General features: G+C 43.1%; 2 protein-coding genes across 2 annotated transcripts; both read left to right on the forward strand.

Annotated features, from left to right (window-relative positions):
* Positions 1-24: 24 nt before the first annotated feature.
* LOC132794275 (autophagy-related protein 9A) lies at positions 25-2,998 on the forward strand. The gene is made up of 2 exons (XM_060804586.1): positions 25-1,848; positions 1,916-2,998. The coding sequence occupies exons 1-2, from the start codon at positions 156-158 to the stop codon at positions 2,917-2,919; spliced, it is 2,697 nt and encodes an 898-aa protein (XP_060660569.1). The 5' UTR covers positions 25-155; the 3' UTR covers positions 2,920-2,998.
* An 11,378-nt stretch (positions 2,999-14,376) lies between these two features.
* On the forward strand, positions 14,377-15,672 carry LOC132788099 (uncharacterized). The gene is made up of 3 exons (XM_060795417.1): positions 14,377-14,475; positions 14,543-14,803; positions 15,595-15,672. Exons 1-3 carry the CDS (start codon positions 14,377-14,379, stop codon positions 15,670-15,672), a joined length of 438 nt encoding a protein of 145 aa, XP_060651400.1.
* The last annotated feature ends 2,705 nt before the right edge of the window (positions 15,673-18,377 follow it).

The raw sequence follows: 18,377 nt of genomic DNA on the forward strand, positions 1-18,377 counted from the left end.
GTGTTGAAATGAAAGTTTGCGGTCACGCTGCGCGTTATTCTAACAGCCAAATTAAACAACAAAGAAGAGAACAGATTATTCATTTTAAATTATACTAGATAGGAGGAAAGTGATATAAAAATAAGTGAACAGTTGACCTTGGGCCTTGGTGCGTCATGTCAAGCCCAAATATTAACTATCGCTCCTTGGCCGAGGAGAACGCGAATCCGTTTCGCGAAGCACAAATTCGCGATGAGCCACCACAGCAGCAGCAACAACAACAACAGAGGCAAGCAACAATAACAAAAGCAGACGACGCAAAATCATTTACAGCTGCTGCGCATTTAGACGCCAATGACCATGATAACACTGTTGGCGATGTGGATGGGGAGGAAGAGGAGGATTTGCACGAGCACGAGGATACACCGCGCAACATCATGATACATATTGTGCCCGAGACGGGCAAAGAGTCGCATCGGTGGAATCACATCGAAGATCTCGACTCGTTTTTCTCCCGCATGTATACGTATCAACAGAAGCATGGCTTTCGTGTCATTGCGCTGGACGAACTGTTCCAGGTGCTCGAATTTAGCTTCGTCGTTTGGCTGTTCACATTTACAACGCATTGCATCAACTACGACGAACTGTTTGGCAACTTGCCAAATCGTACAAAGACAACACTGGACGAGGTGATAATACCAACGGGCGTGTGCATCACTAAATTTGGATTCTTCACCTACCTGATCATCTTCATAGCTGCCATCTATTTGGGCATTCGAGTGCTCAAAATGATCTATCACATTACACAATATGCGGACATCAAACGTTTCTACAACACTGCCCTAGGCATCGAGGACAGCGATCTCGATAATATCACATGGCATGAGGTGCAACAGCGCACCCGTCGCGTCCAGGCCGAGCAACATATGTGCATCGACAAGGAGCTGCTCACCGAACTGGACATCTATCATCGTGTGCTACGCTTCAAGAACTATCTGGTCGCGCTGATGAACAAGCAGCTTCTGCCCGTGCGCTTCCACCTGCCGCTAATTGGCGAGGTTGTTTCGCTCAGTCGTGGCATGCTGCTCAACATTGATTTTATACTCTTCCGCGGTCCGGGATCACCGTTCCAGAACAATTGGCAGCTACGCGATGAGTTTGCGGTGCGCAGCAATCAAACCGAGCTCGCCCAGCGTCTATCAAAGCTAATCTTCTGGGTGGCCTTGGTCAATCTGTTGCTGTCACCTGTGATCTTTCTGTGGCAGCTCATCTACTTTAGCTTCTCATATGCAAACATTTTGCGCAAGGAGCCAAGTGCCTTGGGATTACGAACCTGGTCCAACTACGGACGTCTCTATTTGCGGCACTTCAATGAGCTGGATCACGAGTTGGATGCACGCTTGAATCGTGCCTACGAGTATGCGGATCGCTACTTAAGCTCCTTCTCCTCGCCACTGGCTGCGGTGATTGCGCGCAATCTGCTCTTCATTAGCGGCGGTGTTTTGCTGTTGATCTTGGCGCTGGGCATCTACGATGAGTATGTCTTTCAGGTGGAGCATGTACTCACGATTATTGCTGTGCTCACGATCATTGGCGTCGTCTGTCGCACATTTATACCGGATGAAAATATGATTTGGTGTCCCGAGCAGCTAATGACCGCCATTTTAGCGCATGTCCACTACCTGCCCACGGAGTGGAAGCAACAGGCGCACACCGCGCATGTGCGCAACGAGTTTAGCAACTTCTTTCAATTCAAGGCTGGCTACCTGCTCAGCGAGATATTCAGTCCATTTGTGACGCCGTTTGTGCTCATCTTTGTCTTCCGGCCCAAGGCCATGGAGATTGTCAAATTCTTCCGCAGTTTTACAGGTAAATTTTCCAAGCTGCATTCTCAGAAAAGACGCGACTTGCTAATCACTTTATTTACCTTTTGCAGTTTCTGTGCGTGGTGTGGGCAATGTCTGTTCATTTGCCCAAATGGATGTGCGCAAACATGGCAATCCCGACTGGCAACTCAACAACAGCGATTTGCCCGATGTGGCCAATGAACCAGCGCAGCATTTGCCGCCGCATCATTATGCTCAGCAACAACAGCAGCAGCAGCAGCAGAGCATGATTGGTGGCAAGACTGAGATGTCGCTGGTGCGTTTCACACTCAACAATCCCGAGTGGCAAATGCCCAAGGAGGCTTCGCAATTCATCAAAGGCATACGCGAGCATGCCATCGATGAGCTGGTCAAGGCCAAGACGGCATCGCAGCCGGCTGCCCGTGAGAATCCGCTCACGCACAGCCTGATCTCATTTGGTACCATTGGCGAGGAGTACTGCTCCATTGCCAACTCCGTGCTGGCTGCCGATCTGAGCCCCGAGCAGCTGCAGATCTCGCAGTCCATCACAGCGAGTCGCGCTGGTGCTGGAGTGGGAATTGGCGGTGCCCATGCCATGGGAGCTGGCTATGTGGCCGGCAGCGATTTCGGAATGCTGCAGATGCTGCAGCAGAATCTGGGCGAACCGATGAGCAGCACCAGCATGCGTCCTGGCCTCATGTCCAGCAGCGTGGGGCCAGCCGTAGCCATGGACAGCATGCGGCGACTGCGATTGAGCAAGGCCGAGGGCCGCATTGAGGGACCGACAGACACCTTGCTCTATAGCCTGTATGGCGGGGATCCGCTGCTGTCGAAGAATCGCATTGGTGTCACCGTGGCCGACATGTGCCTTAGTGCTCTCTATCTGCACGAAGTGAGCCAGCAGAAGCGCTTGGCGCGTCAATCGCGCATCGACGAAGCGGACGAGCAGCCGGGACCAAGCAATAGGCCGTCACGTCCGCCGGGTCCATCCGGATTGGGTTTGGGTTCGGGATCGGGTTCAGGATCTCGTCATACCGTGATTACCTCAAAGGCTGCCGAGAGCACTCCACTTCTGGGCAACATACGCTCATAGCAGCGGCCCGTTTGGATCTAATAATCATAGCGTTTAAGGACAAAAAAAAAAACAAACAAATGCAGATGCAAAAACAAAACTCGATGAAACAAAACAAAACAAAAAGCGAAACGAAGCGATAGAGAAATCAAAAACATGTTAATGCAGAATACTAGATCAGAACAGACGAGAAAGAGAACCCTGCTATTAGTTCTTAAGTTGTAAAGTGTTTTTGTGAGTCGGTCGATGACTAGTTCTTAGCTAAACTAAAAAACTAATACTTAAATCTAATACTATAACTAATACTAACACCAATACTATTAAATTAATACATCTACTAAACGAAAAAGCAATAAATAAACTGCGTCAACGATTAAATCACAAATTGCCCAAACATTTCTAGCGATGGCACTCGTGACACGGTCCTCTCAGCGTGAGTGATCGATTCCTCATTTATTTGTTGTAGTGCGAATGAGATAGTGAGCGAAGAAAGTCGCTTTAAGGGACGACCTTATGAACAGCATGTGTTCCTTATCTTAGGATAATCCCAACGTATTGCGAGCAGACTAAAATTAGCCGGAAATTTTGTAGGATTTTCTTTGAAAACTCATGTGTTTTCCATAGAATTGGGCTCGGAAAGTTTATGATATTTTGTAAGAGAAGAAATTTCGCAATTTTTGGAAATATGTGTGTACATATGAATTTTACTTCGGAAATACCATTAAATGCTTTACGAAGCCAACATCAAAAAGGTATTCAGAGGAAAAAAAATATTGACAAGAATAATAAAATATTACTTAAATTTATTTGTTTACTGCCTTGCGGTTTAAAATTTCGTTTGAATCATGAATATCTTTTGAAATTGATTTAGAATGAATCACAAAAAAGTCATGTAAATTTATGGATAATAATTTGTATTGAAATTAGGCTCTGAAATTTCGACAATTCTGGATTCGAATTACTCCCAAATCTTGTAAGTTTGTCAAAGTTTCTACGAAATAATGTTAGTTGATGTTATTATAAAGACTCTCTCTGTGTTACAGAGCTTACAAACTAATTTGAAGTTAATTTAGCTGACAGATCTATTAAGTGTTTACATAAGATATACGAAACTTTTCACAAGATGAGGGCAATTGAATTCGAAAACTAGAAAATTATCTTTACTAAGCATGTGGAAAATAAAAAGCGTTGTTTCAGTAAATATTGAGGTATTTAAAGTGAATTATTCGCTTAACTGGACCAAGAAATATAGCTGTTAGTTGTTGGATTTGTGTTGTGGCAGGTTGTCACGTTGCCATCGCTGGTTGCTTGATGGCAATTGGTGGCATTGTTGGCAGACAGGTTGGATGCGAGAGATGCATCCAGCTGTGCTGCAGCGCCTCGAGTGTCACTGGCCACACACGAGCGCCATTTGGCGTTTGGTGTTTATGGCGAGTGAAATAGAGGCCTGAGTTATGCAGTTGTGGGGATAGTCGTGGAGGGAGGGAGAGCGGGTGGATCATAGATATATACATATGTTGTATATGCATCTGCAGTTATTAGCTGGCAGCTGCAGTGCAGCATTTGCCAACGGCAAGAGCATCAGCATGCAATGTCCAGGGAATACGGCCAGAGCATATGAATTATGAGCGTGTCGCGTGAGATTGAGCAGCTGTTGTGCTGCAGTTGGAGTTGCAGGAGTTGCAAGTCTGCAAGCAGCGAACAGAAACAGAACACGTTGTCTCATTTTTACGCTGCACGCCAATTTTGGGCTCCATTTGCTGGACATTAACTTGTGGCCATTTGTTAGCGATTCCCGTTTTGGGGGCGCCGCTATCGCTGGCCATCTGCCGACCAGCCGACCAAGCGACCAACTAGCTTGTCACAAGCGTCTCCTCTCCATGCTGGCCAACTAGCCAACTAACCAACTGGCCAACGGAGTTGCATGTTGTACTAATTGTAGAGCTCATGTAGCCAGTCATGTTATCCGATCCAATGCGTTGCGTTGCGTTTGCGTTCCATTCCATTTCGTTGCGTTGCGTTGCATTACGTTCCGTTGCGACCTAGGCCCATCCAGTTGTGGCTGTGCAAATGTGAATGGCCTGCTGCCTGCCATAAATGCCAGGCGCAATTGAAAGCGCGTCAGTTGCTAAAATGGAAATATTTCACGAGCCTTGTCAAACAATCGATTTTAATTTATGATTTCCTGCGGCAATTGAACACAACCGAACACCGAATGCAGCCGGACAGACAGTCTGACTGCCAAATCCAACAAAAATCCAAACAGCTATATAAGACAACTATGAGAGTGAACTGCTGGCAGATACTCTTTATTTGAATTTAGTATTTAGATTTATGCTGCTTGCATTAAGTAAGGAAAGTGTACTGCTTGCATTTGCAGGAGAAGACACTGCTTTTACGAAAACACCCATGATGCAAGCAGTTCACTGCTTTGCCTTGACCTTTATACGTTTGCATTGTCTTGCTATCTCACTTAAACTCAAATGTAAGCAGTTTAGTTTTTTGAATTTGTCTTCCAGTTAACCCCGCTAATACCCTGTTAGCCTTTGACACACTCTACAGGGTATCGCAGGCAACACGATTGGACAACGAGTAATGACACTGCATGTGGTGGACGTGGCAAGATCATATGATACGCACAGCAGGGCCCGAAATTGTGCGCCAAAATGTTGTAAAGAATTGGAAAGGCATCTAACAGAAGGCTGGAAGGCCGGGAGCCGTTTTAGCAGCAACGGCAGCAGCAGCAAATCACTTTAAGAAGAGTGGGAAAGAGAGCGAAGATTGACAGCCGGGACCACCGCGTTAGCCGTTTTGCCGAGCTCCGGAACCAGTTCAAGATCAGGCGTCACTTTACATTTGGCACAGCAGCGCTGACGACAGTCGAACAGTCGCCAAGGCACACACTCAGCACACAGATAACCCAAGCAGAGGCAGCGAGGCAACCAGGCAAGTGGTAGCGGCTTTTGATGCTGGCCATATCCAGATCAGCAGCTGCCAGTTTGCAATTAGAAGCTGGAGAGCACACGGAGCACATCAAACGTGTCTGTATGCCGACTGGCAGCGACTAATGATGATAGTTTTGCAGTTTGCAGTGGAAGTTGAAGTTACGAGTTGGAAGTTGGAGTTGAGGATGAAGCACATCTCTGTGGTGTGAAGCATCTGTGTTGCGTTTGATTGACAACTGATCAGCAACGTGACGATTGATCGCAAACGACCAAAACGACCCATCGAACGATCTACTGATCAAACGATCGCCATCGCTGCCTTTTGCAGCAGCTCCTTCGCTAACATATTATACTCTCGTATCTCTCACTCGATTCTCGATTTATTATTTTTTTCATAATTAAAAAAACCAGTTCCTTGGTCCGTCGTAGTCCACTTACAAATAGGCCTCTCATATGCGGTCAGATAGTTTAGTCAAATTGCATTGGAGATCGTGATACAGATTCCGCTGCTCGCTGATGTTGTTGTTGTTGTTGTCGCAATCTTCTTTTGGAATCGTTACAGCCAGCATTTGCATTGCAAATTCGAAACGGCAGCTCTTCTGCTTCTCCTCCTCCTCCTCCTCGTCCTCCTTGGAGACTTGGGCCATGTAATCGAGCGTCGATTCAATAAAACATTTAAACATTAAACTGCTTTTATGCAAATTGCCAGCGTGCGCTTAATTTCGCCTCCAGCCTGCAGCTTACAGCCAGAAAAAAAACCTCCAAAACCCAATCTCGAACCCAATCCCAATCTCAACTACCTGTCTAGAGCGGCTTGGCATCCGGCAACATTTGGCTTGAATTATCTCTAGATCGCATGCATGTAACGTCGCTGCCTTTGGTTAGTGATCCAGCTCTGATAACATCTAGAGTGGATCGTCTACAATTTTACTGTTGCTCTGCCTGTCCACCTGCTGTCCTCCTGTCCGTCTGTTCTTGCTTCCTCCTTCTTCCCCTTCTCTTACTCTATTTTACTCTTTTGCTAGGCTAATCAATAGCTTATCGCTATTAATCTCGGGCTTCGATTTACCTTTGGCAGCAACTTTGCTACTCGTTTTGTAGCTGGCAAATGTTGCCTGGAAGCGACTGCAAAAAGAAGATGCGCCTGCCATGGCCAATTCATTAACGCATCCAATTGCTGTCGTCTGTTTGTAAATGTTTGCTGGCCAAAATCGCTAAACACCGGCAATTACTTTAATTGGGCATTGCGCATACGCCGCGTGGGTCAATGCATTTCTTCGCTTGGGGTCAACGAGTTGAGCGGGTGTTGGAGGTGAATACTTAAGGATTGCTGTGATAATTTTCTAAAATATTGCTGGCTTAATTTGTTCTTGAAAAATAAATAAATAGAGATAAATGTTTGATCAAGAGATCCTAATAAATGCGTAGGGAAATATTAATGAGTATTGTAAGAATATTGAGAATAATTTTTAGCTGAACTTGTTTTACAAAAAATGAAATATTTCGAATTTATTTATTACAGTTTTATCTGGTGAAAAGGAAAAAAACCTTTCTCTACTGCCACTGGTGAGAATTACAATGGAGTATTCTAAGAAGTTATAGATTTGGATCGAAAACAACTTTCTATTTAACTTTAATAATTAATAACATATAAAATAGAAAATACATTTATTGAGCAGTCTGTGACAACTAAGGAAAGTATTCTATTTTATATACTAGCGCTGATTATTTATATTTTTAAGTTTAAGTTATTTGGTAGAAATTGTAGCTCAATAGATTTTACTTGCTTTAATTGGAAATTCTACTTAGATCTTCTAGGCAATTAAATAGAAATCAACTTTTTATGGATAACGCAATTCTTAACCTGACTGAGGGTATATACAAATCATTTTGATTTGATCATTTATTTGACAAGTTCTTATATTATAGATTATCTACCTAAGGAGATTGTTTTCCATTGCTTAATTATTATTGATTATTTGGTTTGTAAATTACTTAAGTACAAAAGACAACGCTTTTCATAAGCTGACTGTGAAGTTATTAAGAAATATATTTCATTTTATTTTGCCTGGTGTAAAGCTAATCAGATCGCGGTCTCATCTCATCTCTGCCACATCCTTCTCGATTTCGCTGCCAACTTCACAAGCTGCAATCGAGACAAACTATCTTTGCAAATCGCAAATTAATTATAATACGATATCCCCGGCAATTTCTAGAGCGAATGTTGTGCACATTTCATTGCTGCTGAGCATGATTGCTTTGTACATGCAACTACGTAATTGATATGGCGATAAAGTCGCAAGAATTCAGTGAGCAGTCACCTCGCATCAGTTATATAACACACTATATACACACATACATACATATATGAATATCGGATACGAATAGTTGGCCATCAATTTTGGGCAACTTATGGGCCCTGTAGGTCAATGCGATCGTGCGATTGGCAACGGGACAAAATGCTAGACATGTTTATTTATGAGGCCGCTGCAGTTGCCGCGCCCAAGACTCCAGACAGCCAAAGATGTATCTGCAGAAGGAGTAGAGGAGGAAGAGGTGCAGCTATGGGAGGGAGGAAGAGTTAACATGAGCCTGCCGGGCGGCAATCGCATCGTTGTCTCGTTCCGACTGCGTCGTCGGCTTGGCGCGTGGGCTGGAGACTCGAGACTGAGATGGAGACTGCGGCTGCGGCTGCTGTCGCCTGAAGTGGATTTTCTGTTCAACAAGTAGTTTATGATGTTTTTGTCAATTCATGGCAAAATTAATGACGCTGCAGAAAAGCACACGCACAACGAGCTGACGATGGAGTTGCACGATTGCTGAGGGGATCTGCTTGCCTGCCGTCTTCTCCATGCTCTGTGCCTGGCGAGGCGTTAAAAATTGTAGCCTATAAAAAAACAACAACGTTGAGAACCGCAAAGGAGTTGCGCTCCCTCTTGGCTCCTCTTAGCTAGTTGGGCCTAGAGTCTGCATTTAAAAAATGCCATTAGTCACATTTTGTGGGCCACAGTTGCTGTTGCTTTTGCTGTTGTTATTGCTATTGCTGTTGCAGCCGCATGACTAGTAATTTTTGCACGAGTAACTGCAACTCGTTTAACGGCCTTAAGCAGGAAGGGGGAAGACGAAAGGGGGGCAAGTGGCAAACACAAATATTTCTATTGCCGTTAATGGCGTTAATAATTTTCGCAGCTCTCGGAAGATCAAGCCCAAATGCAGCTGATGCAGCTCAACAGCTTCCTTCGCCTCTCCCTCTCTCTTTGTCTATCTCTCTGTGCTGCTCCTTGACGATCCCCAGGCCCAAGTGTCCAAGTGGAGCTTCAAGTAGGTGGTGGGATTAGCAGCGTTTGTCATGTTGAAGATGACGTTACATAGCTGCGAGTGACAGCCGCAATGCAAATAAATATGAGCAAAAAGCAAAAAGCTAAAATAAAACGGCAAAAGCGCAGGGGCGGCGCTTAATGCGAAATTAATTGAAAAAACACAGTTGAAATTGGTGTCTTTGAGTTGAGGAAGATTGAATGCTCTTGCAGCGTGTAACTCGAATTTAATAAGACTTAATCTACGTGCATTTAATCTGCTGGAAAACGAAAGTGAAGACAGCAACGAAATGTATTTTAATTGGGAGTGAAATTTTAGCAGTAAATTAAGGAAATATTTTGTCGCGCGTTGCTGACTTTTTAGAGTATCATCATAATTTTGGTATATCAACAAAACCGATATAATAAGTGAGGAATACGCTTTTCACTTCATTTAATTATATATGATGATTATACATACATATATCATATACTAAAGACAAGAATTGGAATACGAATAAATGTTGTTTAAATGTCTATTTAATTTTAAAGATAGCAATTTGATTTGAAATTAATGTTAGATTGTTTTAGAGAAAACAGAATTTTCTGCATATATGTATATAAGAGTTATAGAAAATAATAGTAATAATAATTTCTACGTATTCTTCAAGAGTATTTTCTAGTACATCATTACGCTTAGCGTTACTTAAATCAAGAGATGTAGAATATAATCATTTTGTACAGATCCCTTTAAAGAGTAATCAATTTAAGCTCTACTCATTTAAACAAATCTTTACTACTTTTTTTCTGCATATTATATCATGCATATCATACTGATTTGTTTTAAACAATATATAATTTTTTAAGAAATTTCCTCTTACTTTTCAACTATTATTTCTGCTATCAATTTTGAGCAGAGTATGTTAATCATTTTGCAAATATTTCAATAAGAGAGTGTTTTTTTTGACCTGGAAACAAATCAGAAATCAGAATGCGAAGAATTTTTCTCGTATTGTTCTGATGAGCCATAAAAAATAAAATTAGTAAATTACATAAAAGGTAATACCATTTTATTCCTATTATCAATATTCCCCTGCAAAAGGGTATGCCGCATAATGGAAGCGAGTGGGCAGCAATTGGAGAGCTTTGAAACTAGAGCAACTAGAGAACAGCAACAGCAGCAACATCAGCAGAAGCAGCGACAGCAACTAAAACTAAAAAGCAGCAGCTGCAAAAGCCGTATCGGATTTCGAGCTCTGGGACACACACTGGTAGCTGGTGGTTGTCAGTGCAGGTAATGCGATGCCACAAGTGGCAAGTGGCAGGCAGTTGAGAAGCTGAGCAGCTCAGCAGCTGGGCAGAGGCGGGCATAAGCACATGTTCAACAAGAGATCTAACAGAATCCGAGCTGACGACATGCGCCCCAAAAAAAAAAGAAAACAGAAAAAAAACATAGTTGTGAGCTCGAGGATCGGATTAACAGAGCGACATGTAGAAGCGCAATCGTGTTGCCATAAGCTGAAAACCCGCTGCACACTCACTGCGCTGCATTCACTCAGCACTCGGCTCGTCAAGCTCGTAAACAACACACTCTAAAGATTAGTTCGGTGTCCCAGAGAGGATATTAAATAAATTCAGCATATTTACAGCGGCAACAAAGTATTTTGAATGCTGCTCTAAAACTGGTGACTTGCCACTTGTAGCAAGCAGCAACTTGCCGCTAATTTTGCACTGCAGTTTCGCCTTTTTATATGGACGCCATTTTATAGGCTGCAATCGCCTTCAATGGCCACGCCCCCCTTTTGGCCAACTGACACCTGTGCCGGAGTGTATGCGTGTGTATTGGTAATGTGCAATTATAAAATTGAGAAAAACAAAATAAAAGAGCAAAACGCTATAAAAAAAAATATCACGCATACGCAAAGTTGGCCCCCGAAGCGAGCGAGCGAGTCAGTTAAATTGCAGCTGGAGTGCGTGCGAATGCAACAGTGTGTGTTTATGTGTGCTTGTGTGTGTGTGTGCGTAGTGAATGGCTGAGCGCGCACTTGCCATTTGATTTTTACTTTATTTTGCTTTTGATTTTGAGTTTTGCTTTTGATTTGGTCGCGTAATCGCAAACGCACAAAATGCCCCCAGACTCGTTTCGCTGACAAACGCTGACAAATTCGGCAAATGGCAAACTACAAAACTGCAGCTGAGGGCGAGGGAGTGGCCGCAAGGGGGGGGCGGGGCGGTGTGGAATGGAGTGGAGCATGGCTCCCCAGGCTCCATTGCCACAATTTATTTGCACATAAAAAATGCAGCGTGTAAACTCCAATTAGACGCTAATTTCAGCATACAAATGCATTTAAATAATATGCAAATCTGCGTGCAGGAAACAGCTACAACACTTATACGTATGTGTATGTGCCTGTGCGTGAGTGTGTGCGTGTGTGAGTGTGTGAGTGTTGCACATTCACTTGGGCTAAGGCTAAGGCTGTGAGTGAGGCCTGCAAAGTGAATGGCTGCGCAAAAGCTATTAAAAGCAATCAATAAATGCCTGCCAAACATTGAACGAAAGCTCAAGCCCCCCCGCAGCTGCAGCCAAAACCTTTATTAGCTCAATACTTTTAGCAGCGTTCGAATTAAAAGTAATTACTTCATTTAATTTTCGCTTAATTGGCGGCGCAACAAACACTTGATTAGCGCCACCTTTCGGGTGTCGTTTGCAGCCTCTATTTAAATTGGGCATCAAAATAACTTGTCAATAAAAGGGTGTCACAGTAGAACCACATCAAACACACTTCAGCTTAGCTTTGGTTTTGCCCACTCTAAACTCTAATTAATTGCTTAATTTAATTTGTTAAATTGACGGCGCAATTGGAGCAAGATAAGCGCCACCTTTTGGTGTGGTTTGATTCATTGAACTCAATCAATGTCTTTAGGCATGACAAATTTAAATTGAGTTAAAGTCAGCCACAATTAGTTAACAAATAGTTTTTTTAGTTTAGTTTTACAATTAAATAAGCATTTAACATAATAACTTAATTTAATTTGACGCTTAAATGGTTGCGCATTTGGGGCATATAAGCGCCACCTTTTGGGCGAAGGCAGCAGAGACTGCTTGAAGAAGCCTTCCAATTGGAACCAAGTGAACCAAACATGGAATCAATCCAACTAGACTAAATGCTGCATTAACCCTTTAGCTATCGAATCTAAACACAATTCTCAGCCAAAGCTGCCCGCAATTGGCTTTAAATGTCAACTGCTCACCACTCCTCTCCCCTCCAACTGCACTTCTTGGGCTGACGACAACCCGCAGGGTTTGCGTGACAAGGCAAAGAAAATCATTTGGCAATTATATGCGATATGGACTCGTAAATCCCAGCAGGCACACAGCACAGCATAGTGCACAGTATAGAGCACAGGGGGGAGGGCGGCGGATTGGCGACGATGCAGTTCGCCCACGAGTCCACGTCGCTTGGCCACGGTAATTGCCAATTATGCGACGAATCAAAGCAGCCAAATTTGGCCAAAAGAAAATCAAAATAAAGTCAGCTTTTTTTATTGCAATTTTCGAGAGTTTCGAGAGCCCCAAGCAGCTGTTGTTGTTGCAGTTGTTGTTGCAGTCTATTGCATTTGTTGTAATGAAGTCATTATAAAATATTGCGTCCAATGCACGCACTTGGCTGAGCAGGCCAGGCCAAGCTAAAGCCAGGCCTCTGGCTCACACACAGCATTCATTGGCCATAAATTCTCATTCGGCCCGTTTCGTGGCTCTCAGCTCTCAACCTGTCACGACAGCTGGGCCAACGTCTAATCTAATCCAATTGCATAGTTTTTTTCTTTTTCTTTATTTTTTTTTTCGCTCTTTTTTTCTTTGCGTTTGTCAGCCAACTGTGGCACGACTCCTGCCTCCGACTGCCTGTCTCCCTTTTAGCTGTGTTTTATTAATGCCAGAAACTCATTAAACTGACGCTGGGCAGCCCATAAATCCGCCTACTCGTTGCCCAATCCCGTGAGCAGGCTGCACGCTTTGCCAAGTTGCCACTCAGCTGACTGATCGAGGTGTCAGTGTCAGGCATCTGGTGACTTGTGGTGGCTGCCACCGATCTAACCCAAAGTCGAGCCGCAGCTTTATGACTCCACTTGACTGCAACTGACACACAGTTTGTTTCAGCTGTCTTGCCCCGACGACTCCCTGGACATGTCCATGCATTTACAATGATTTCCATGGTGGCCAACAGCAATTCGTACTTGCCACTTGCCACTTGCAACTAGCTACTGGCTACTGCAACAGTTACTGCAACGACTGCTCTCCCAAGGGCTTCATTTGGCTAAAGTATCGCGCTGTGCACCCAATTTTTAATCCACAGCCACAGCGACTGCTCCAAAATGATTAATGATTGCCAGCCACTAAATGGCAGAGGGCTGCTCCAAGAGTAGGTTAGATTTAAGTGTAAACTAATCAATTGTTACAAGAAGAACTAATTAGTAGAAAAAAACTAAACACTTGAGGGGGATTTTTGTAATTGAAAAATCTTCAATTAAGAGAGTTCTAATGAACATTAAGTATACGCGATGTAATTTGAATTAAGGTTTAATCAATTCAATTGTTTTCTTTTTAATAACTTTACCTTAATCAATAGTTCCCTTTGACCTAAAGCATGTTAAATTCATGATCAGCACACATAATTAAAAGACAATCACTTAATGTCTTTGAACAAACATTTCGGCAATTGAGCTCGTGCTTCAAGGAAATTACTCAGCAAATTTTAATTAAATTTGTACAGAATGATCTGAATAGTTCATTCACACTTTGAAGGAACGTATTTAGTAATTGAAATTTGTCCAAGGAAGACTTCTGAACATTTTCTAAACTAAATTGAATATGATTTGAATAATTGATCTTAAAGTTTTCTATTCAACAAAATTTCTTGTTAAATTGCGTCAAAGTCTATCACGATTAGTTGAGTTTTGGGAACTCATTTAAAATTGTAGTTCGAAAATGAGTAAAATTTTTAAAAGAACAAGAAAGACTGAAATATGGTTTTCTAATTTTATATACGTTATTTAACGAATTCCTTTCTAACTTTTTCCTCTTAAATTTTTCTAAACTTTACATTTTTCTTAGGCGACCCTTTCATTTTGAAGCTACCAAAGAGCAGCACTGAAATATGTACTTAGGTAATTGTGTCAGAAAGTCGTTGCATAAAAGCGTTGCATGCCACGCCTGCAACATCAAATTATTGTCAACCATGGCCTGGACAGGCAAAGTGTCATTTGCAACTGCAGCGCGTCCACCGCGTGAGACAAATGTGCCCAAAGTGCTCAGCAAAGTGGATGCCATCATGGCGGTGAGTCATCAAGGTTTCCATTCTGTTAATGTAACTTAATCAACGGTTCACACACACATACACACAGTTGCAAATGGAGCTGATTGAGCTGGCCGAAAAGTCCATTAGCAATCGACGCTTTCAGCTGCTTTGGATCTTTCTACAAACCTGTGCTTTGGTCATTATAAAGGCCTATCATCTGGTCATGTACATGATACGCGTGCTGCTGCATCACGAACCTGCGTTCCTCGATGTGCCCACAGCACTACTTTACTATGGCTATCAAATTATCATGGAGGGAATCAATATTGTGCTGACCATCATTGCTTTCTCCTTGTTGTTTCAATCGGTAAGTTTGAATTGAACGATTGAAACTAGAGAACACAATGAGATCTTGGTTTAGCGTTTTCATATGTTAAACTAGGCTATTCACACTGTTTGCCTTTTTAAGACTCGAGTATTTAGATGGTAGGATGTGGAATGAAAAATTATGCCTAAAGAGAAGAACACTTGAGAAATAATGTACTGTAGTATAATATATAAATTCTATATTAACATTAGTTAATATTTTAAGAATCAACAACAGGGATTAGTTTGATTGGTTTTCACCGATTTTTATGTCTTCAAAATTTTTAATACTTAATCACATTTATATTCATTAATACAAAATGAAAGCTAACTAACTGACAAACTAACAAAAGTAATTATTATTTTAGCAATTTTGTAATTCACAACATTCACAGCTGAAAAACTATAAATACCAATACTTTCAGATATTATTTCTCTACAAAAACTTTCACATAAAAAACTCGTAATCTCACTTTTATAAAAAATATGTTTTTGGAATAATTAAGCTAAAAAGTAATTAAGGGAAAAATAAAAATAAATGCTATTCTAAATGGTCATCTATATATTAAAATGTATTTAATAATTTCCCATTAAAATGAATTTAATATAAAGATGAGCAATAAGAAATAGCATTCATTCGTATTTTTCACTTTTTTGTTCTTAGTTTAATGAGTTCAAAACCATATTTTTAACATTTAATTTAGTTACATTCATGGTTAGTCTATCTACCAAGAGTTCTAACTATAATCCTTATTAAAAACACATCCACAATTTATTGCGCTCCTTTTTCAGTTTCAGCAGATGCAGCGCCATCTAAACAAATTTATTATCTACGCAGCCGACGAATCGCTGCGTTGTCGGGTGAGCTAAAGTTAAAGCTAAAGTTAAAGCTAAAGTTAAGGTTGCTGCAGCTTCACTTCACTAAACTTCTACTTTACTATTTCTTAACTCAACTTTCCCACACAGCTGTCGCAAATGAGCTCGAATCTGTACACAAATCTGCAAACCTATACGATTTATGGGCTTTATCAGTTGAATGGTTCGCTGCTGTCAACGGTGCGTATGCGCAATGTGCAATTACTGCTGCTGTTGTTGTTCTTATGATTATTCTTGTTGTTGTTGCAGATGATGGCCAGCATGATTACCTTCATTGTGATACTCATACAGTATAGCCTCGGCGACGATTGCTCCACGCCCTCCTCCACCTCCGCCTCCGCCGCCGTTGCGCCCGACGAGCGAGCTGATCAGTAAAACATTCACGTTCATCTCATGAGGCAGCCACTTGATGCCGTGTTTGAAGCGGGTTTGCCAGCCAATGGGCGGCACTTGCAACACACTCACACTCACACACACACACACACACACACACGAGCACACACAGATGGAGCATTGTAGTATGCACTTTTTGCGCGTCTCAAAAATTGTTATTGCACATTTAAAGGCGTCATTATTAGCGCTACATGGAGGCCTTAGAAGCCTTCCACTAATTGGGGCAAGTTGTGGGGCAAGTTGAGTTTAGTTTGTAATTCTTGTTATTGTTGTTGCCGCTGCAGTTGTTGTTATCACATAAATTGTGCGCACAAATCTTGATCTGCAAATCATTTTCGACAACTTTACGGGCTGTGCACTCACAAAGCACTCACTTCGAGCATGCCGTGAATACTGTGAATACATTCACGCAGTCGAACGTTTGCAAAACAATTTTTCGTGGGCAACTTTGGAGTTTTGTGTGTGCTGTGTGTGTTGTTGTTGTTTGCTGCCGTTATCTGTTGCATAGATCTGTGCCAGCCAACATTTTGTTGCCTGCCACATTTCCTGTGGCACGCTGCATCCAGGGGCATGCGGCAAAAAGGCATCACTTGAATTATTTACGCAACTAACTAAGCTGACATTTAATTTAAGTGCCAACACCAGAGCTTGTGCTTGGCTGGCCAAGAACTGTCTTCAACTTCAAAATTTATACGTGCAACGCGCTGTGGCAGCTAATGAAATTTATGCATTTATGCCAAGTTGCTTAAGTTGTGTGTGCCTGGAGGATGCCTCGACTCGACTCGAAGTTGGAGTCGAACGCCGCCGACGCTATGATCCATGTTAATGTCCATCAGAGGCGGCCTGTCAATTCGATTGTTGGACATGTCCATGTTGCCAGTTGCCAGTTGCCAGCCTGTCGCATTGCTGCATTGAGATCAATTTGCAATTAGCCGCACTTGCAACGGATATGGCTGCAACTATGTGTAGCTCTCTCTCTCTCTCTCTATTTCTTCAAACTATCTGTGGATGCCCTGCGCGCAAACGCGACACTTGCCAGCTGCGCGTTTCCCGTGAGAAATTTCAATTATTTTAATTAGCGTTGCGATCGCGGCTGCTTTATTAGGCGACGACTTCGACAACAGCAACCAGCAACCAGCTACAACAACAACAACAACTAACGACAACGACGACAACGTTGAAGGCGATGTTAGCGCGTCTGCGTCTGCGCAGAGTCTGAGTCTCCATCGCAGTCGAAGCGCCTTTCGGCCAATTTCCGCTGCGCCGCACGCGACGTCAGCATCGACGTTGACTGCGCTGCTGCTGCACTGCTGCAGTTGCCGTTGCCGTTGCCGTCGCTGTCGGTTGGAATGCGACTGCCAGTTGATAGCAGTGTCAGAACAGGATTCTGGATAGCTTTGTCGTCGTCATCGTCATCGTCGTCGTAGTCGGCGACGTCGTCGCCGTTGCCTAATGACATGTTTTGGATAATGATGACGGGGCAACGATTGCCCGGCAGAGAGTTTGTCGTTGTCGCTCTTGCTCTTGCTCTTGTTGTTGCTGTTGCTGTTGCCGTTGCGTTGTGGTTGAGGCATGTGGCGATAAAGTCGCTGGAACTTAATTTAAATTGATGACACTCGGCCACTTGGCCAGTTGGCCAGCAACGTTGGCCATTTGGAAAATTGACTACAAAGCTGCAAACGTTTGCCAAGCAAATCAATCTGCATGCCAACAGTCACTATCTGTGTCAAGTCAATGGACCACCCGTAGCATGCTCCAGCTAGCAATCACTCTCGTTCTCTTCCTCTCCCTCTCGCTTCGCTTTATAATTGGCCGCTGCGGTGTCAATTGCAGCGCTAGCGCCAGAGCTCAATTAAAGCCTGCCTACGCCGCCTGCTGCTGCGGCTGCTGCTGTTGCTGCCTCCTTGCTTTGGGCTTTTGCGCTCCCCCTGGGAGTCGGGCAGGCAATGTGACTTGCTGCCGACTGTGGAGCCGAGCTGTGCGCCCTGCTGTGTTTGGGAATGCCAATTTCAGCAATTAACAACAATGGCCATAAATGCGTAAAATGCGCATAAAATGACAGCTAGTGTAACTGCGTGCGAATGCGACAGACAGTCGCGTAAATTCATTCAGACAGAGATGGCAATAGCCGATAGCGCCGGATTATTAAACGTTAAACAGCAACTGGATTTTTTTGGGGCAGCTTAGCGATCTCAATTTGAATCTTAATTCGTGTGCTAAGCCTACGCCGCCATTTTGTGTAACACAACATTCATACATACCTACATATATACGAGTGTATACAACATGATACAACAAAAAGTAAG

The sequence above is a fragment of the Drosophila nasuta genome, chromosome 3, assembly GCF_023558535.2.
Source record: "Drosophila nasuta strain 15112-1781.00 chromosome 3, ASM2355853v1, whole genome shotgun sequence".
Classification (NCBI taxonomy): domain Eukaryota; kingdom Metazoa; phylum Arthropoda; class Insecta; order Diptera; family Drosophilidae; genus Drosophila; species Drosophila nasuta.

Excerpts from the sequence above, each read along its gene's own strand:
- LOC132788099 (XM_060795417.1), top strand. The coding sequence starts at position 14,377 with ATGGCCTGGACAGGCAAAGTGTCATTTGCAACTGCAGCGCGTCCACCG. Across the intron at positions 14,476-14,542 it reads AAGTGGATGCCATCATGGCG|TTGCAAATGGAGCTGATTGA; the intron begins GTGAGTCATCAA and ends ACATACACACAG. Across the intron at positions 14,804-15,594 it reads TCTCCTTGTTGTTTCAATCG|TTTCAGCAGATGCAGCGCCA; the intron begins GTAAGTTTGAAT and ends CTCCTTTTTCAG.
- LOC132794275 (XM_060804586.1), top strand. The coding sequence starts at position 156 with ATGTCAAGCCCAAATATTAACTATCGCTCCTTGGCCGAGGAGAACGCG. Across the intron at positions 1,849-1,915 it reads ATTCTTCCGCAGTTTTACAG|TTTCTGTGCGTGGTGTGGGC; the intron begins GTAAATTTTCCA and ends TACCTTTTGCAG.